Here is an 18,752-nt window from a genome sequence, read left to right as displayed (position 1 = left end):
GTATATTTGTCAAGTATAGTCTGGAGAATTGAGATATTATCTATTACTGAGTGATTTGGTCGGAAACCGGCTTGATACATCGGTATTATTCCTTGTGAAAAGCACCAATCTTTTAATCGATCCAATACCTCTGCTGCAAAAATCTTGCCTGTAGCGTCCATTAATGCAATTTGGCGGTAATTACTAGCAATATTCCGGTTCCCTTTTTTGTATATGGGAATTATAGTACTTCCCTGCCAAGATTTTGGTATTTTCCTGGTGCAGAAGATGTGATTAAATAATGTTGTCAACATCTGACTCCAATGTTTGGGATTGGACTGCAATACTTTGATCGGTATCAGATCAGGGCCTGACGCAGAGGTACATCGGGCTTTTCTAATGTGCATTTCAATAGAAAATACTGTACATTTTTCCATTGGTGAGTGTTTAGTTTCTAAAAAGGGTTCAACAGTATTACTATCATCATTGGATGGGTTTGCTTTATATAGGTCATTTAGATATCCTTCCCAATCCTGCGGTGGTACTGGTATGGCATGTAGTGTCTTTTTAGTTCCAATTATTTTGGCTATCAATGACCAATATTTTCTTTGATTATTTTGTTTTGCCGCTTCGTGAATATCCACCCAATTTTTGTCCTGAATCTTTCTTTTTTCGCTGCTCTTTTTCCTTCTTTGTTGGTTTTTTAGTTTATTTATCTCTTGCTGTATGGCGGGTATAAAATTTAAGAATTGCCCACGAATCAGTTTATTTAGTTTCCTCTTACTTGCATTTTCGTTGGAAGTTTTGCAAATTTGATTCATACGTGGTTTTTCCCTGTTGAGCAGTAACATTTTAAGATTTGCCATAATGCATTCAAAGTTTGTTTTTGACAGTCCGAATGCATTGTAGTTAAAATTTCATTTTGTAGGATCTTTCCATTAATATAATGCAGAGTCCCAGAATTCCAAAAAATTCGCCTTTGCGTCTTGCTGATTTCTATATTCCCATTAAGTTGCATAATTGGGTTCGGCAGAGAAGGCCTAATCATTGCCGAGTATTACATTTCGGAATCACTGACACTTTCTCTGAGGGGGGCCCGCCGCATTCAATTTGCTGGTGTCGCATCCATCGACTCATAGGCCGCTGTCTGTCTTCCAGTCAGTGGTAGCGGGCGCGGCCTCCCATGTAAACTGGTGGTGATTGATTTCTTTAGGCCCCCTGCTCCGCCTGTGCCAATAAAGGTGGAGAGAAAGGATATTTCTGCACTATTAAGTGGCAGACAGTTGAAATATGGCTCCAAGTCCCAGCGACTCCTGGGGGCCCCTAGAGCTCAGGGGGCAGGGGAGCGACCGGGCCAACCCGAGCGCTTTCAGTTTCACAAACCCAGGCGCGGGCCCCAGTGGAGAGCGGAGAGCACCTATGGTTACTCCAGGGGAAGGAACTTGCTGCTATCTCTCTCTCTAGCAGTCCTGCTGTCCGTTACTGGGACTCACCCAGCTCTGCCAGAGCACCTCACTCCTCAGCTGGGGCGTCCCGTAGACACATGTGAGCAAATTTCGACAAAAGTTAAACGCTTGTTGTGTCACGAGGTGGCTATGCAGTGTCTGCAACGGACGTGGCCATCCGCCAAGCGTAAGACACCATATTCAATATGGCATCGATATTACTGTTTCCGGGCAAAGACCCACCGATTATTTTGCTGTGGGGGGTTGTGGGGGTTCGGTGCCCCTGTCATGGCCCTGGCACTGCAGCTGTCTGTGCGCCCAGTCCCGAATGTCGTGTGTCACAATGCCCTCCTCCTCCTAAATTGTATCGTTCTGAGACGAATTCGGAAGGGTAGGAGCAGCCGCAGGTACTGGTCATCTAACGACTTTTCTGGACGTATTATTAAAACACCTTCCTGAGCTCCGCCCTGTCCGGACCCCCTCTTCCGGGGCCACCACCTACGCTCCCAGCACAGGGCCACCATGAGCCTAGAGCCGGCCCTGCTGGGGTCCCCTAATTTCCCATCTCCAGCAACAGGACGTGTTGCCCTCTGCGGCCTTTCCCAAGCTCCCCGCCGGCACTCCGCCTGCGGCGGCCGCCAGTGTTGGTACGTGAGGAGCTGTTCCCCCACTCGTGTGCCCCCTGGGTCCCTTGTGCTCTCTCCCGTTTGTGTGGTGTCTCCCCCGGGCACCACCCCTTCTCACCCTGTTTCACCTCCGAATTTCTCCTTCTGTGCAGTGCCATTGGTTTCCTGTATATGATGGCTCATGTGATGTATGTAACAAATGTGTTTCTCTTTGTGATTGCGGACCTCCTGCCTGTACGTACTGTAACTTGAAGTGCAAACTGTTTCTCAATAAAGGTTTTCAAAACTAAAAAAATATATATATATATTCTCAGCTGTGACAAACCAACATCTCAATGGTAAAGTAGCACTTCAAGCATCAAAGGAGGCCTGGGGAAGAAGCTGCGATCTCACAGGAAGTATTACTGCTAGTGAGAGGAGCGGGCTGATGACAGAGTACACCAACGCCAAGAAAAAGGGGCAGCGAATACACAAACCCAGGTGGCACCAGCCAGGAACATTTGACGAACAGTGGCCACCAGCAGGAATACCAGAAACCAAAACAAGGCCTCTGCATATTTACAGTCACCAATAGCACCACACTTGGACATGCTCCTCCCGGGCCTGGCAGACAGGGCTGCTACTAAGTCCACTACCATATAATCAACAAAGAAACACTCTAGTATCTAAGGACAAGATAACAGCCGAGTTCACCTGATCAACTTGAAAAAGTCAGCATAGTACCCAGAGGAAGTGGAGGACCCCTTAACATCGTTGGTGCCCTAGAAATGAGCCATGTGTTCCTGAGCCAGGCACAGAAGACAGACTCACAAATGGGGAGTCGCAAAGGGACATGACACTGCGTCCCTTTATCGGTCAAAAAGAGCGCCAGATGGCGAATGGTTTGCAACAGCAGGCCTTGAAATGCAAAATGGTAGGGCCGACAGAGTTACTCCAAAGCAGACATGGCACTCGCATCCCAAGACCGGATGGTGGGCAGTTGTCAAGAACTAACAAAGGTAGTGGGCTAGGTTTAGCATCTGGTACTATGGGCACTCAAAATACAGAACTACTCAAGCAGACTGTGTTCAACTGTGCCTGATCATTTATGATGGAGCATTACCAAGTTTGATATAAATTGTCATAAATATTGCAATTGCTTTGCCCTGCCTCCATGCAGGTCTATTGTGCCTCTTAAAATGTAAATAAAGTGCGGCCATTTGAACTCCAGCAAGGGACTGCTTGTATGCTTTTTCTCAAAGAGTGGAGGTTTGGTATTCTGGTAGGCTGGCCCGAGTGCTTGGGTTAACAGTCAAACCTTGTATAGTGCTTCCGTGACTTCACAGCGGGGCTTCCCAGTCAATTCCTAATCGACTACTACACGCAAGGAGCGATACAACGATTTCCAGGAGGCCATGATTTTTTAGCCCTTGCTTATTATTTTATTGTCCTGAACTTGTGACTTGTGTTTTCTGGAGAGCTATACCAAGATTCTGTTCAAAGTGTATCACCAATTCTTCTCATGAACTCTGCAATCCAATTGTGCAGCCGTTGCCTCGTGGAAGGGAGGGCCTAATGATTTTGTAGGTGGGGATCGCTGTTTAAATAGCCTAAATCCAGTAGTTTATAGGGCTCCAGCAGCACATATTTGGTCAGATCCTCAGGACTCTCACAGTGTTAGCTTTCTGCAACCATGCACTGCCAGTGCTTTATGACACAACACACTGGCATATTCCTGGCACCAGTGAGTTCTACTAGTGAAGCAGCTGTTCTATTCTGCTCCAGCTTTGTTACGTTTCTGAGTGACAGCCTCAAAAACAACCATATTGTGAGCTTTGTTTATTGCTTTGTCAATAACGCGCTTCAACGCCTTGTCGTGAGTAGCAAGCGCTATATAAAAGCAATTACAGTACAATAAAATGAGTTGAAACTTTACAGCGTGTCAGTCTGATGTATAGCTTTCATACCGAGGCATAAAAAAGGCGCCAAGAAGAAAGAAGCTGCATGTCATTCACACGACAGGCTGAGTAAATTTGTAGTCAATAGTAAAGTATCATGAAGGCATCCACTCTCTTTACAAGTCAAAGACAAACCTAAATCAATTTGTAGCACGTCGATATGACAGTGAATAACACTTCTATGATTATTTACCCAGATTGAGAGATTCCACAAACACAGATTTTAGGGTAGGAGAATATCCTGGCAATATGTGTTAAGATATTCGCGTGTGCTCAACAGCATCATTTTTTTTTTTATTAAACTTGTAAGGCGCACAGCTACCCGCAGTGGGTTTCCCAGCGCCAAGGGACAGACTCAAGAAGAAAAGGACTAGCAGGCTGGACTTTTTGGACAAAAACCTTCGACTCACTGCTGAAAGAGCCAAGTTTTGAGTCCCTTACGGAAACGAAGAAGAGAGGTCTCCGTCTTTAGGGACACGGGAAGGACGTTTCAAATTTTTAGGCCCAAATGAGAAAAGGAACGACCACCCATTTTCACTACCCATCATAATCTGAAGACCCTAAATGTAGTCCATGCCTGGATCCTGTAGTCTGTGTGAAGAATTCAATAGGAAACTAATCATTTCCACTGCTGTTCGCGTGTACGACTTTCTTCCACACTCTACGATCAGGGTGTGTGGTATTTACAGTTCAGGCCAGGGTTTGTGCGTTTAAATATAGGAGACGAGCGCGCGCTTCACGGTGGCGTTGCTCCGGGCACTCTCTTCCGCGTCTGACTGACAGGGCACTCGAGTGCGGGCTTGTAGGTGAGACATGACAGCATCCAGGCAGGAGCCAGACTGCCGGACACTGCTCCCCTGCAGACCGCCGTGGGGTGGGCCTCCTCAGCCCGGTGCGTGGAGGAGGACACGGGGAGGCACCCGGCGGCCGCGGGTGGAGCGTGGGCGGTGACAGTCTGCTGAGTTACTAGTTTGGCAGGCGACAGCAGGCACGGCCGGACCAGTTCCTGTCAGCGCGAGGCTCGGACGGGGCTGCTTCAGGGGAGCCCGCGCAGCACGGGCGATGCTACCGGGGCAGTCCACGGAGGTCTCGTGAGGACGCGCTGCGGCCCAGAGATGCGCAAGGTAAACAACTTGCACCCACTTCACTTTTTTATTTCCCGATCTTTCTTTTTAAATGTAATGTTAGCTTACAATGCTGCACACCACACGCGACTGTTAAATCATGCGGAAATCTTTCTTATGTAGTACTCTGTAGTGGAGTTGAGTAGCTTGTAATATTTGGGAACTGATCAGTAGGCGATAAAGAAATGTGTCCAAGATCACACAATACGGGATTAGAATGTAAATCACCTGGGTCCTTGCCTTTAAGTGGGCCGGGTCCCGCCTGCCCTGAGCACCGGCAGTTCTAAAAAGCTCGTGTCGAAACGGGTCCCTATCGGGCTCTCCAATCGGGCTCTCCATTTTTGACATCCCCCCCCCTCCCCCCCCCCCCCCCCCCAGGATGAAAAAAAATCTTAACCCTGCAGCAGTGCCGCCCTTCACTGGTTTGGGGGTCATTTCGAAGAGACTGGTTAAAGTTCTTTCACGCGCTCATCATTTCAGAACTGAAGGATTGTCATATTATATTCAACGAAGTCATAGTTGTTGCTTATGCAACTAACAACCATTGACAAATCCGATCGTTTTGGGCTGCTATAGGTATAATGTTACTTTCCGTATTATTATATATCTGGATACAATGATAGAAGCAGCAAAATACCAGTCGGGCGGCACACTATGCTAACTAAGCACAGATTTTTCGCTTACGTGTTTAAAGCCTCGATCTTAATTACATTGGCCTCGCCCCTTTGAGAGACCCCCCCCCCCCCCCCCCACACAGTTTTTCATCCTGCTGAAAATCCTGCCTTGACCTGTAAGGGCCACATCTCCTACAAGATAGTAGTGTTCTCCCTCTCATTTTCCTAAACTGTCCCACACCTGAAATATAAAAAACAATTGATTTACAACTAATAGAGCATCTAAAGTTGCAGTTCTACAAAATCTCTGCAATAGATAACATTTGATGTAGTCATTCAACAACGCCTAAATGGGCCCTATGAGTGGTGAAGTCAGTATCATTTTTTTAGCGCCTCGAAGCCATTCATTTTGTGGTGTGCAGTGTATTTATTAATGGTTAATATTATTGGAACTGATTTTAAAGACTCCGTTTAGTCCTGTAGTTGTTTGGCGCCAGTATAGTGCATTTCGAGACCTTTCAGTTCCATGTAAGTCTTCAATGGGTCTAAGTTAAGACCTTACTGGGCTGCGTGGAATATTTACTAGCATTGGGCTTCAATGTATGTGAGTAAACCGACTCTCCAGTGTCAATTTAAGCGTGTTTATTTAACCAGCAGCTTTCCAAAAGTCTATCGTATCAACATAATATTGGGTTATGTGGGCACCTGAATCCCTGGAGAACTTTGCCTCGTGCCACTCAAAGCTGAGGTTCGATGTCTGTTTACACTTAGCTCTAAAGGTTTGAAATGTGTCCACACGTTATGCCCAGGTTATGGTCGCACACACTGAGAACAGACAGTGCTCTGTACAAATGCCGTGTTAGTTACATACAGCAGGCAATACCTCTGTTTAAGCCTGCTTTTAAGCGCTCTTATTTTGGTAACAGAAGGAACGGGTGATTGTCCACGTGGGAGTAGCCAAAGGGCTGTTGGACTGAGACCAAGTGTCTGAAAGTCCAGTTCGGTCATGCAGCCTGCATAGCAAAGGGAGGCTCCTGAGGCACGGAGATCACAGCATCACTCTGAGGTAGACTGCACCAGTGACCCACGTGCAGAGCACTGGCAAACACAACTTAAGGGAGGCCCCCTTGCAAGATATGTGGAGCCCCCTCGGGACTCAATCAGAAGCTCTCCAGCCAGAGTATTGTGCTGAGGGGGCCCCTGGAGTTTGGGCACCCCCCCCTCCCCCCTACGACGCAGGGGCCTGTGTTACGCCACTGGCACAAAGCTCTCATTTTGTCTAATATCAGCTGTGAATAGTTGCGCACCTAGTCCTGGCATTACTTTATCTACTAGTTCATTCGTTTTTAGGTCTCACCTAGGCAGCACATGCTTTGTATTCGCTGTCTCCTAGAGACATGCTGTATCTAGAACATAGGCTTGAAGCACCTCCTATGTTTTCTATTGGCTCCTGTTAATGCTGTTTTTAAATGGCTGCTTGTGATTGGTGAATATGGTTAATTCGTCCCGGATTTTGCTGTTTCGGATCCTCCCAGCAGACAGCCCCTGTTACATGTTTTCTTCCTTTTAAAAAAAAAAATAGGGTTTCAGGATTGCAGGGTGCAGTACCTTATCAGGGGCATCCCTTCAGAGGAGATGTTTGGTGTGTTACACCGCCCGAACCGAATAAATGTAGTTTCTGATCAATGGTTGGGAAGAGATCCTTTCAGTCGGGTATGGTGAGGTGTCTTCTGGATTTCTCCAGGAATGTTTACATCCACACGAACAAAAACACACACACCCCTTCCCTTTCAGTTTTGAAAGTACACAAAAATGTTGGTTATTTCACAATATGTTGTGTTTTCCACAGTGCTTTATTTGTAAAATATTAAGTGCCAGGGCCCAAGGCACCTCCTAGGAGTCTACTCGAGCTGGAACCAGCGCTGCCACTGCTGCCGAATTCCAGTACCAAAAGGGGGTGGTGATGGACGGAGCATCTGAACCAATCAAACACTCACACCCAGTCAACAGATCTGTTTTTAATCCATCACCGTTCTTTAGCCCACTCTGCCACCCCAGTTCAGACATGGCCATATGCAAATCAGTCTGAACCTGTGTCTCATGGGAACAGTCCAGCCCGAACTGCCAAGCCATGCCTTCCCTGGACCGGAAACAAGCTTCCTAGGACCGGTTTCTGGCATTTCAGCCGTCTTCTGCCAGGCTTGCTTGAATCCAGTGGCAAAGTGAGCAAGGGACTCATGTCTGAGCATACCCTGCCAACTTATGGCGAACAAAGCGGTACAAAAGGGGGTGGTGATGAATGGAGCTCACTTTGCCACTGGATTCAAGCAAGGCTGGCTGAAGACGGATGAAATGCCAGAAACCGGTCCTAGGAAGCTTGTTTCCGGTCCAGGGAAGGCATGGCTTGGCAGTTGGACTGTTCCCATGATGCACAGGGTCAGACTGATTTGCATATGGCCATGTCTGAACTGGGGTGGCAGAGTGGGCTAAAGAACGGTGATGGATTAAACCCAGATCTGTTGACTGGGGGTGAGTGTTTGATTGGTTCAGATGCTCCGTCTATCACCACCCCCTTTTGTACCGCTTTGTTCGCCATAAGTTGGCAGGGTATGCTCAGAAGTGAGTCCCTTGCTCACTTTGCCACTGGATTCAAGCAAGCCTGGCTGAAGACGGCTGAAATGCCAGAAACCGGTCCTAGTGAAGAACCGGGTCAGAACCCAGCGGTGCCAGGGACACACCTGAAATCTTCGGATTCCACCTGTCTTGGTATACAGAGACACGGAATACTTCTGGGTGGTGTCAGAGACCAAGTTTATTAGCTGCAGCTAGTAACAGAAATCCCAACAATACATCACAATGTATATTCCTAGGAGACTGTTCAAATTACTAAGGCAAGACATCTCCTTTTATACACCATATTCTCATTATAAATGTACACCCACTGCGCAAAATTCTAACCAATAGGGCACATTTTCTAACTGAGTATCACATTAACAAAAACCCAATTTACAGTAACCCAACTCAAAAGTTAATTATTAGGAATGTCCCAAATTCAATCTTTGCAAGCCGGACGAATTTATAATTAAAAAGCACAACCCATGTAATGTCAGAACATAAAGGAAACAGTAATAGATGCTGAACAAGATAAAACATGTGCAAGGAAACTAAAGGTTAACGAGGTCCTGAACATTAAGTGGCAATCTTAGACAAGGATCAAACCAAAGGAAATTGGCTTTGCGAGGTCAGTTTCAGGTGAAGAGGTCAGTTTTTCTGCAGTTCTTTCAGAGTCAAAAGAAACCTTAGTTAATGTATACATGAACTCAGACGGCCAGGCCACTTGTTCGCCGGGCCTCTTTCACAGGCCTACGTGAGCGCAACACAAAATGGAGCCAGGCTCGAGAATTACAGAACCTCACTAGGAAGCTTGTTTCCGGTCCAGGGAAGGCATGGCTTGACAGTTCGGGCTGGACTGTTCCCATGAGACACAGGGTCAGACTGATTTGCATATGGCCTTGTCCGAACTGGGGTGGCAGAGTGGGCTAAAGAACGGTGATGGATTAAACCCAGATCTGTTGACTGGGTGTGAGTCTTTGATTGGTTCAGATGCTCCGTCCATCACCACCCCCTTTTGTACCGCTTTGTTCGCCATAAGTTGGCAGGGTATGCTCAGATGTAAGTCCCTTGCTCACTTTGCCACTGGATTCAAGCAAGCCTGGCTGAAGACGGCTCAAATGCCAGAAAGCGGTCCTAGGAAGCTTGTTTGCTGTCCTGGGAAGGCATGGCTTGGCAGTTCGGGCTGGACTGTTCCCATGAGGCACAGGGTCAGACTGATTCGCAGATGGCCATGTCTGAACTGGGGTGGCAGAGTGGGCTAAAGAATGGTGATGGATTAAACCCAGATCTGTTGACTGGGTGTGAGTGTTTGATTGGTTCAGATGCTCCGTCCATCACCACCCCCTTTTGTACTGCGTTGAATTCCAGTACCAGCATTATCTACGTGCTACATTCATCAGTTTTAATTAAACACTTCACTGACAAATTTGGCAGAATAGGCACACAGCGCCACCATGTGGTGCAACCCCATGATAGGTGGTGGTGTCTACAAATAAGTGCTGGTGCTGAGCACCAGAAAACACCAGCACAAATTAAGCATTGGTTTTCCCTAACTTACAACCCCTACCAATCAGTATTTCTCTCCATTTCCACTGTCCGTTAGGCCCCCCATATTTTAACATTATATGCTAGCCTGATTGTTGGGAAATCTGAAGCTCACACCACCCTCCCAGTCTTAAAGACCAAGCTACGCCTCTGTACCTAATGTGGCTAATTGGAGTCCCTTTAGAACTCCAGATGAACACCTTGTAACAACTTGTGGTACTGCACCCTGCAATCCTGAAGAATCTGATAGGAAGCACAATGATGATTAAAAAGCCAAGCAGTATGAAAACCCTTTCCCTGCTACGTGGATTTTTTATTATTGCTTAAGCTACTGCTGGCTATATATTGGTGATTGCCAAGAAGCTCCCCCAAAATTAAGTTAAAAAAAATCATGACAAAACAAAAGAAGAGTTGCCTATCCCTAAAGTCAGTGGAGACCACCACCAGACCTGTTGGAATGTTCTGGGTGGGTTTTCCGCACTTTTGGTATAGGTATCTTTACCCTATGGAGAGATGTGATGGCAAACAACGCCGGTGTATTAGTTGGATAAACAGGGCGACAGTTGAACTGTAGAAGTGATGCTCTGTACACAATTGGCTTTGCAATTCGAAACCAGTCGACAGCTTCCTTAGTTTCCATGAACAACACCTGCTCAGTCTCATGCACCCCCCAGCCCTGTGAGCGCACACACAATGGGTAAGTCTTGAAAATACCATAATTTTGAAAAAAATGCACCATGTGCCCAATGCCTGTGCCCCTCCTCACAGGTCTTGCTAAGCAGGTAGAACACCTGCGGACTGTTTCACGAGGTTCAAACTGAACCCACAGGAAAACCAGATATCACTGACTGGAAAGTAAGTAAAACCTGTTAATGTAAAAAATACTTCATGCACTGTCTGGAAACATCAATTACAAATATAGGGCTGGGTTTGTTGATAAGGTTCAGGTAAAGTGCCCTCTATAAAGTGCTTTCAAGAAGTCGTTTGGCACAGATGGCGCAGGCTATCTGTTAGCATCTACCAAGCTAATGGTTGCAGAAGGGCGACACCTCAAATTAGTCACCAGCGACTTATATGAAGGGATGGTGCACCCTACCATTAAATACAGGTATGTAATTCAGAGCAAGTGCCCAGATATGTTTATACAGCCCAATACAAGCATTTTAGTTAGTTTGTGAGTGCTTACAAAGTTGGCAAACACAGAAACTGGGACAGCAGATAGACCTCCACATATAAACTTATAGGTCACAAGTTTTAATCCATGTTTAACCAGTCTTTCCTCCTTCCAAGGTTAATAAAAATGTACAAGTGAGCTGGCTAATGAACTATAATCACTCTGCGTTTTGTGCCATGTTCTTTCTCTTCCTCTTATTCCCTCTCTTTCGGTCTGTCTCGCTCCTCCTCACTTGCTGAAAACCATGATTTTACCCTCTCTTTCCTTTCCTTTCCTTTATTTGTTCCACTGTGAAATGGATCCAAAAAATAAAAGAAACACCTTTGCTGCAAATGTCGTCTTTTTCTGAAAGTTTTCTATTCCAAAGTGCAACCTCAGGTAGGGAAAAACAACAAAAATCAAAATGCAAAAAATAAATAAATAACAAAATAAAGCAAAGTGGTGAGATTGACTTTATTCACGCCCACACACATTAACGTGAGCTGCGACGCCCAGTGGTACACTTTTATATTGGTTAGGGCAATACCCGGTCATACCAGCTCTTTACGAGCTTATGAATAGCTATGCAGGCAGGTTTCCCATCCCATAACAGGGTGGTCACTTCGGCATTAATCGCTGTTAAGTATGTAGGGGAGACCGGGAATGGTGTATTTTGTAAGGCGTACAGAAACCTGGGGAGAGCCATCATCTTGAAGAGAGCTAACCTCCCCAGTATCGTGAGTGGAAGCGTTCGGCAGTGCTTAACATCCCGGCCGAAACATACTAGTGGTTGTGTGATATATATCCCAAGGTATTTGAAACCCCTGTCAGCTATCTGAAGTGCACAGTTGCGCGGGAGCCGCGGCGGGGGACTGTGGAGAACGTATAAGAGCGATTTTGCCCAGTTTCTAGTGTATCCCGAGGCTCGTCCATAGGCGGCGAATATATCTAACAGGCAATTGATAGAGTCTGCAGGGGATGCCAAGTATAGTAATATGTCATCTGCATATACTGATATGCGATCGTCCCATCCCACATCCCATTTTAGTCCCTGGATGACCGTATCCTGCCGTATCCAGTGGTTCCAGTACCATGGCAAAGAGGAGCAGTGACAGGGGCAACCCTGTCTCGTCCCCCTGCCCAAGGGGAAGTTTGCTGAGATGCATCCGTTTGCCACCACTTGCGCCAGGGGTTTAGTGTAGAGCAGCTGCACCCATTGGCAGAACTTTGGGCTGAAACCCATGTGTCCGAGGAGCGCAAAGAGAAAATGTCATTCGACCATGTCGAATGCCATACACGCGTCCAGGGATAATATCACTGCATCTTCTGCAATCGTGGACTTACGCGCCATGACACTGTGTAGTCGTCTGAGGTTCAGCACCGTGTTGAGATTCGGCATGAACCCGGATTGATCCGGGTGGATCACCGTTGCAAGATTTGGTTGCAGTCTCATGGCCAGAACTTTTGCAAGTATTTTAGCTTCCACATTTATTAACGATATAGGCCGGTAGGACATGCATTCTTGTGGCGGTTTGCCAGGGTTTGTGTATTGTGACTATTGCTGCGAGGCGCTGATCTCTAGGAGGTTCTCCCCATTTCAAACTGTCTGTGTACATATTCAGCAGGTGAGGTACGAGCTGAATGGCGGCCCTTTTATAGAATTCTACTGGGATACCGTTAGGTCCGAGGGCCTTTCCCGTATGTAGTGCTCCTATTGCTAGCTCAATTTCGTCTGGAGTCAGATCTGCTTCTAGTGTCTGAGTTGCATCGCTGGACAGTTTGGGTATTTGTATGTCTTTTAGGAAGCCAGATTATACGTTATAGTGTTTGTGGCTGTGGGTGTGTATATTCTTTCATAATGGGCCGCTAGTGTGTCAACAATGCGTTGGGGTTCTGAGGTTGTGGTACTATCTTCTTAGACAAGTTGTGCAATCCATCGGCTGGCTCTTTCCTTATTATCCAACCAAGCAAGAAGCTTACCGGCTTTGTCCCCCAGTTTGTAAACAGTGTGTTGTGTGCTGGTGAGTTTGGCTTTGGCCTCCCATGCGTAGGCCCTGTATTCCCGTTGTGTCAAATGCAGCTTATGTGTCGTATCATCATTGGTGTCTACGGTATGGTCAGCTGTCGCGTGAGCAACCTCTTGTTCCAGTGTTTCGATCTGTTGTTTTTGTGTCTTTTTGTGCCGTGTAACTAGTGAAATTTGCCTGGCATGCAGTACAGTTTTAAATGCCTCCCACAACACTGTCGGGGAGGTTACAGTATGTTTGTTTTCTATAAAGTATTGCTCCTTGGCTTTGAGTAGGCCTTTACCAATTGTACAGTTTTTAAGGTACCCTGGGTGAAGTGGAAACAATCGGCGTCTCCCCGGAGTGTAGGACATGTAAGTGAGGAGCACCGGCGATTGATCTGAGATGCCTCTGGGTAAATGCATTATATCTGACACCCTCTCCAGCCCTGCCACCAATATAAATATATAATCTATCCTTGAGAGACTATTGTGCACCCCTAAATGAAAGGTATATTGTCGCTCCAGAGGGTACCTGCTTCTCCAGATATCAAGGGGGCAGGCTGCATTAACAAAGTCCACTAGTGTAAGATTAACATTGCTGGGATCTCTAGGAGGCTTTCTTTCTATGGATGCATCAATTGTAGCATTGAAGTCTACCCCTATAGCTTTCTAGTTTTAAAGAACTTTGAGCCAGATGTAGGTGGCCATTTACCGGCCGGTAATGGCCTATTTCGGCCGTTACCGACCGGTAAATGGGTTATTGGGATGTAGGGGGCCAATTTTACCGAATCGGTAAATTTACCGAATCGGTAAATTTACCGATTCGGTAAAATACCGAATCGGTATTTTTACCGATTCAGTAACTTCTAGATGTAGGTGGGACTCTTCTGAGTCCCAAAGGCCTTTCAGATTCGGTATTTTACCACCCAATCCAACTGGGTGGTAAAATACCGAATCCAGGTGTGCATGCACATGTGTGCATGCACACCTATGCCATGTGACAGACAGACATGCCCTTAGGGCATGTCTGTGTGCCACATGGCACACATGCCTGTATTTGGGGTGCTAGAGGGTGTCAAAGTGACACCCCCTGCACCCTTGCTGGAATCGGTATTTACCGAATCGGTAAATACCGATTCGGTAAATACCGAATCTTAACTATTCTGTATTTACCGATTCTGTAATACCTACATCCCCCCCTCTAATTTACCACTTCTTAAATACCGAATCGGTAAAATTCGGTATTTAAGAAGTGGTAAAATGAAATTACCTACATCTAGGCCCCAGTTAGTTATGAATACAGGTAAACAAGCAATCATATTTCCATTCCAAAAAAGTAGTATAGTATCCAATGAAATAAAAAGAATGAACCATAAAAACAGCTAGTGCTTTAAATTGAAACCATTTGGTTACAGGCAACCAGTGTAGCAAACGTAAGTAAGGAGTCACAAATTGAATCGCAGGAATGTTTAAAATCAGATGGGCAGCTGAGTTTTGAATCATCTGAAGGTGTTGAATCAGATATGCCGACAGTCCCCGATATAGACTTTGGCATAACCCAATTTAGAAGTCCCCAATGTGTGAACAATAGTCTATGATGATGGATTCTGTGGCAAGTGCTTCAAAGCAATAATAATGGGGAAAACACTGTAGAATTGCAGAATTCGAGTGGCCCTTCCTATACGGCAATCTGGCAGTGCCAAAGGGCTGGTCTGACATGTCAGTGTGTGGGTAATTTACTTGGCTTTTTGCAGGCCTGTTTTATGGTCTAGTGGGCCAGGTTTTACTGTTGATTTCCCTGATATAACCTCAAACATTGCCAGCGACAAGCACAAATGTATGCAGCCTACTACACCTTGCACAACACCTATGAGGTGTGTCATGATTTGAAGAATTTCGATCACTGTATTAGCTATTGTATTCGCTATTGGGGACCACTTTTCCAGCCTATTTTCAGTCCCAGTCCGACCTTGGCTGGGTCTAATAACAGGACTGGTTATAGCCTCACATGGGGCAAACTGAGACATTTGGGCTCATGCAGTATCCAGCAGTACTGGGTCAATAGAAGAGTGCAGCACTCTATTTCCAACTGCTAATTAAGAGGATTCTGGAGAGGAGGGATGGGTAACAGAACTATCAAGTTGTTCCAAGTAAGCAAAGATCAAAGTGTATTAAACAAGAAAGTAAAGAACTATGAGTTTGGAGCTATGTGGAGTCTCGGGGTTTAGTTAGTGGATGTGGGGTGGGGCAGGAGGCTTGGCTCGAAGTACAAATTAACTTTTAAATATTTCTGTAATGTTTCGCCTACAGGTAATTGCAAATAAAAAATTAGGCTCAATTACACGCTTAAAGGATAAGCTTATTTTTAATACCTTTCTAAAACATCAATTTTGCTGACTTTTAAACACACAGATCGAACAAATGTGAGTAGCTTAAAAAGCACATTAATGCTGTAACATCGGAATAGTGCCTTAATTAATGTCCAGTAAACACTTGGGAAATTTTAATGGTGGATTTTATTTGTTGTTTGTTCCAATCGGCCAGGTTTCAAAGTAAAGTATCTATTAGATTGAAAAACAGACAACACCTGTTTCGTCTACCAAATACTTTCTCAAGACATCAAGCATGAATGTCATTTGATTTTTGTTAAATGTTGAAGTAACTGGGCTAATCTAATCTTACATTTGATAATGATAAATTGATGAAGCAGGGTGGTGATCGTCAGTGTGGATAGAAATTGAATTCTAGAAATTGGCAGATAGCACTGTTGTGTGAAACAGAATGCCAAAAATAAGGTATATATTAACATCCATTTGGTCAGTGGTAAGCCGAAGTAAAGGTGCAGGTCAGCATGTTTGCTGCAACGATTGGTAGGAAAGTACTGTGAAGCTTGCAGTTTTTAATCTTGGGCCACATACTGTTCTACACTGTTGGTGCATTGCTATGAGGGAATTTTCTGATTAGGTTTGGAACGTGTGATTTACAAGTTGCGCTCAATTCACTGCACTACCTGTACTTATCCAACGATCTGACTTACAACAATAGAAACCTGTGAGCACTATGCCACACACAAAACTATGCAGTACCTGCATCAGCCCCTGAGCTTTTTCAGTTGCAGCATAATCTCTGGTCTGCAGGATACACACATATCTCTGCAGTAGATCGTTTGACCGACATTTTTCTGACTCAAAATCAATTTGTTAAACCCGGCTTCCTGGGCACTCAGGGGTTACTGCCCTCCAATCACATAAACTGGACTGCTCTCTGCTGGTGTCCTGTGCCCTCAGAACTAGTGGACCCAAAACTGGATAACCAAAAACTTCTTTCCAGCACTCGACTCTCTCAGGGTAGCACGACAGAGCCGTCCAAGGCTCACTCAAGGAGGGAAGGTGGGGTTAGACATTCAGAATATAGCGCACAAAGTACTATCTGCTGGTAAAATCTATGTCCAGTCAATGCTTTACTTTTTATTTAAAAAAGTACTTTAATATACACAAGAGAAATATATTACAAATAAAACAAGGATAAACAGTGAAAACCAGATGTCTCTACAACCTTCTGGGCCAGAGTTCTGACCCCAAACAGTATTATAGCGATGAAAAGCTAAGCACTATAAAAAAAACACTTAACATGTAGACACACAATTAGCATTGCATATTACAGACCAAGCTGCACAGGGTTGCTCTCATTTGCAAGAGCCATGATACCGATCCGTGTTTTGAACTGAGGTAGTGTAAGCATTTGATGTGAAGTCGAATGTTCTTGATCAGCCCCATAATCTGCCACCCATACTAACAGAAGTACCCTCCCTTCATGATTGAGGGCACCGCTCTAGTAGCATCAGGGATGGCACAGTTTAAGAGAGTCCCACTAGTCCAGTAGCCACTGGCCAGCTGTAGGAGGGTAGTGGTTTGTCAGAGTGCCAACACACCCTGATACCCCCCAGTTGTCACAAAAAGAAAGGTGGGACCTTTACCACTGGACCTCAGCTACAGATTGTAACTAGAAGTTCCACACTGGTTTGCACAGACAGATGAGCAGCATGGGAAAAGTGATCTCACCTTCAAGGACTGGGATTAAGCTTCCCCGTCTCTCTCTACCTCCATTGATGTGCTGCAAGCTTCCTTATCTTGTGCAGCTGTCTACAATTTCCCTGTTCAAAGACCAGCTCCACAAGCCTCACAGGAACAGCTGGTTTTCTCACTGATGCTGCTGATGCCCAAACTGGCACATTCTTTTGCAGCATAATCCATCAGTCATAGAGAAAACTTCCTCAAGTTAAACCCATCCACGTGTGGGGGGAGACGCGGTGAGCAAACCTCTTAACTTGCCTTTACACTGTGGCCGTAAATGGCTCCCTCAGACAGACCCAGTGTAGGGTCACCTCTTCAGAACCGTAGACCAGTCTTAAACCACAACTAACCGCTAAGGCCAGATTTTTATCACCTTTGATTTGTAGGCTGATACAATCAGAGGGTCTTCTACTTTTGAATCCTGGGTGACCCTCCAATCCGAAGGCACACTTACAGCATGTTCACTACGTGTTCAAAGCATGCAAAGCAAAGCATACTGTCTTCGCGAGGCAGACTCTTAGTGCCAGCCTGGACTATTCCTCAGAGAGGAATTTTAGTTAACTCCAGAACAGGGGGGCCTGACCATCACCCAACAGAAAAGGTCCCTCCTAGCCGGGTTAGTGCAGCTAAACACAGAAAAGAGAGTGTCTGACCCCCAAAGAATTCATTAAGCACATGGCTACCCGATGCGCTTCCCAGTGCTAAAAGGTTTGCCAGACTCCTAGGAAATTATGATTACACAAACAAGTATGTTTTAAGATGTTTCCTGAACAAACACAAGATGGACAAGGCAAGCTCTCAAATAAGAAGCAAATGAGAGCTACAGTAAAGCCAAACCAGGGTAAGCAATGGGCGGGATTTAAGCCCACTGGAAGTTCCTGGTAAGCTGACAATTGGTCTTTTGCAGCCACACAGCTTGGGCTGTCTCGCAGAGTTGAACTAAAATTTAGTGGTATATACATGCTTTTGAGGTCTGGAGCTTGGAGCCTAGGTTTATTTCATTTGGCACATATGGCACACAAGGACTAAGCTAACAAAGGGTGATAGAAAAGGAGAAAAACAAAGAAATACTTTGAGAGAAGAAGTACAAAAAGCATGCACATAATAACTGATGAAAGGAGTTTCAAAATGAACAAAAAAAAGATAGACAAGCAGAGAAGAAAACTATTTTAAAAAACATAAAGCAATAGGAAGAATGAAAGGAGAAAAAGATTTAAACAGAAAAAATATTGCAGAAAAGTAAACGCTGTATGTGTAAGTCCTATGTGTAATCTTAAAGTTAATGGTTCTATCATCCATTATTTAGAGTGTTAAGCAGCAGATTGCTGTTGGCCCTTCTGCCCTTCCACTTTCATATTTTTTTAATTTACCAATCTAGGTCGTATTGGTTGTATGCACCTACAAAATGACGCAGCCACATCACACCATTTTTTTTTTACCATTGTTCATGCTGTAAAGTCAATAGATCTCAAAGGAGCGACCTACTGGCTTTGCCCATGTTTTTTTTAATTGTGTACAGCACCAAATACCCCTATTAGATAACCAAGCTGCCCGCATTGAATAGTGAAAGTAAAGCTACATGGTCTAATTGGCATATTTTTAATCTGTCATTTTAAGAACAATTTAATTTTTTTC

General features: G+C 45.2%; 1 protein-coding gene across 2 annotated transcripts in view; it reads left to right on the top strand.

The window, feature by feature from the left end:
* Positions 1-4,769: 4,769 nt before the first annotated feature.
* Positions 4,770-18,752, top strand: part of CPM (carboxypeptidase M) — a 300,531-nt gene continuing 286,548 nt past the window's right edge. The window contains exon 1 of one of the 2 annotated variants that reach the window (XM_078676699.1): positions 4,770-5,111. In XM_078676699.1, coding sequence (XP_078532825.1) covers positions 5,103-5,111 — 9 coding nt within the window. In that variant the 5' untranslated portion in view covers positions 4,770-5,102. The remainder of the gene's footprint in view (positions 5,112-18,752) is intronic. The other variant, XM_078676716.1, reaches the window with a different exon arrangement.

The sequence above is a fragment of the Lissotriton helveticus genome, chromosome 1_1 (genome assembly GCF_964261635.1).
Source record: "Lissotriton helveticus chromosome 1_1, aLisHel1.1, whole genome shotgun sequence".
NCBI classification, from domain to species: Eukaryota; Metazoa; Chordata; class Amphibia; order Caudata; family Salamandridae; genus Lissotriton; species Lissotriton helveticus.
Note: the sequence above shows the minus strand (reverse complement) of the source record. Positions and strands in the feature narration are given on the sequence as shown.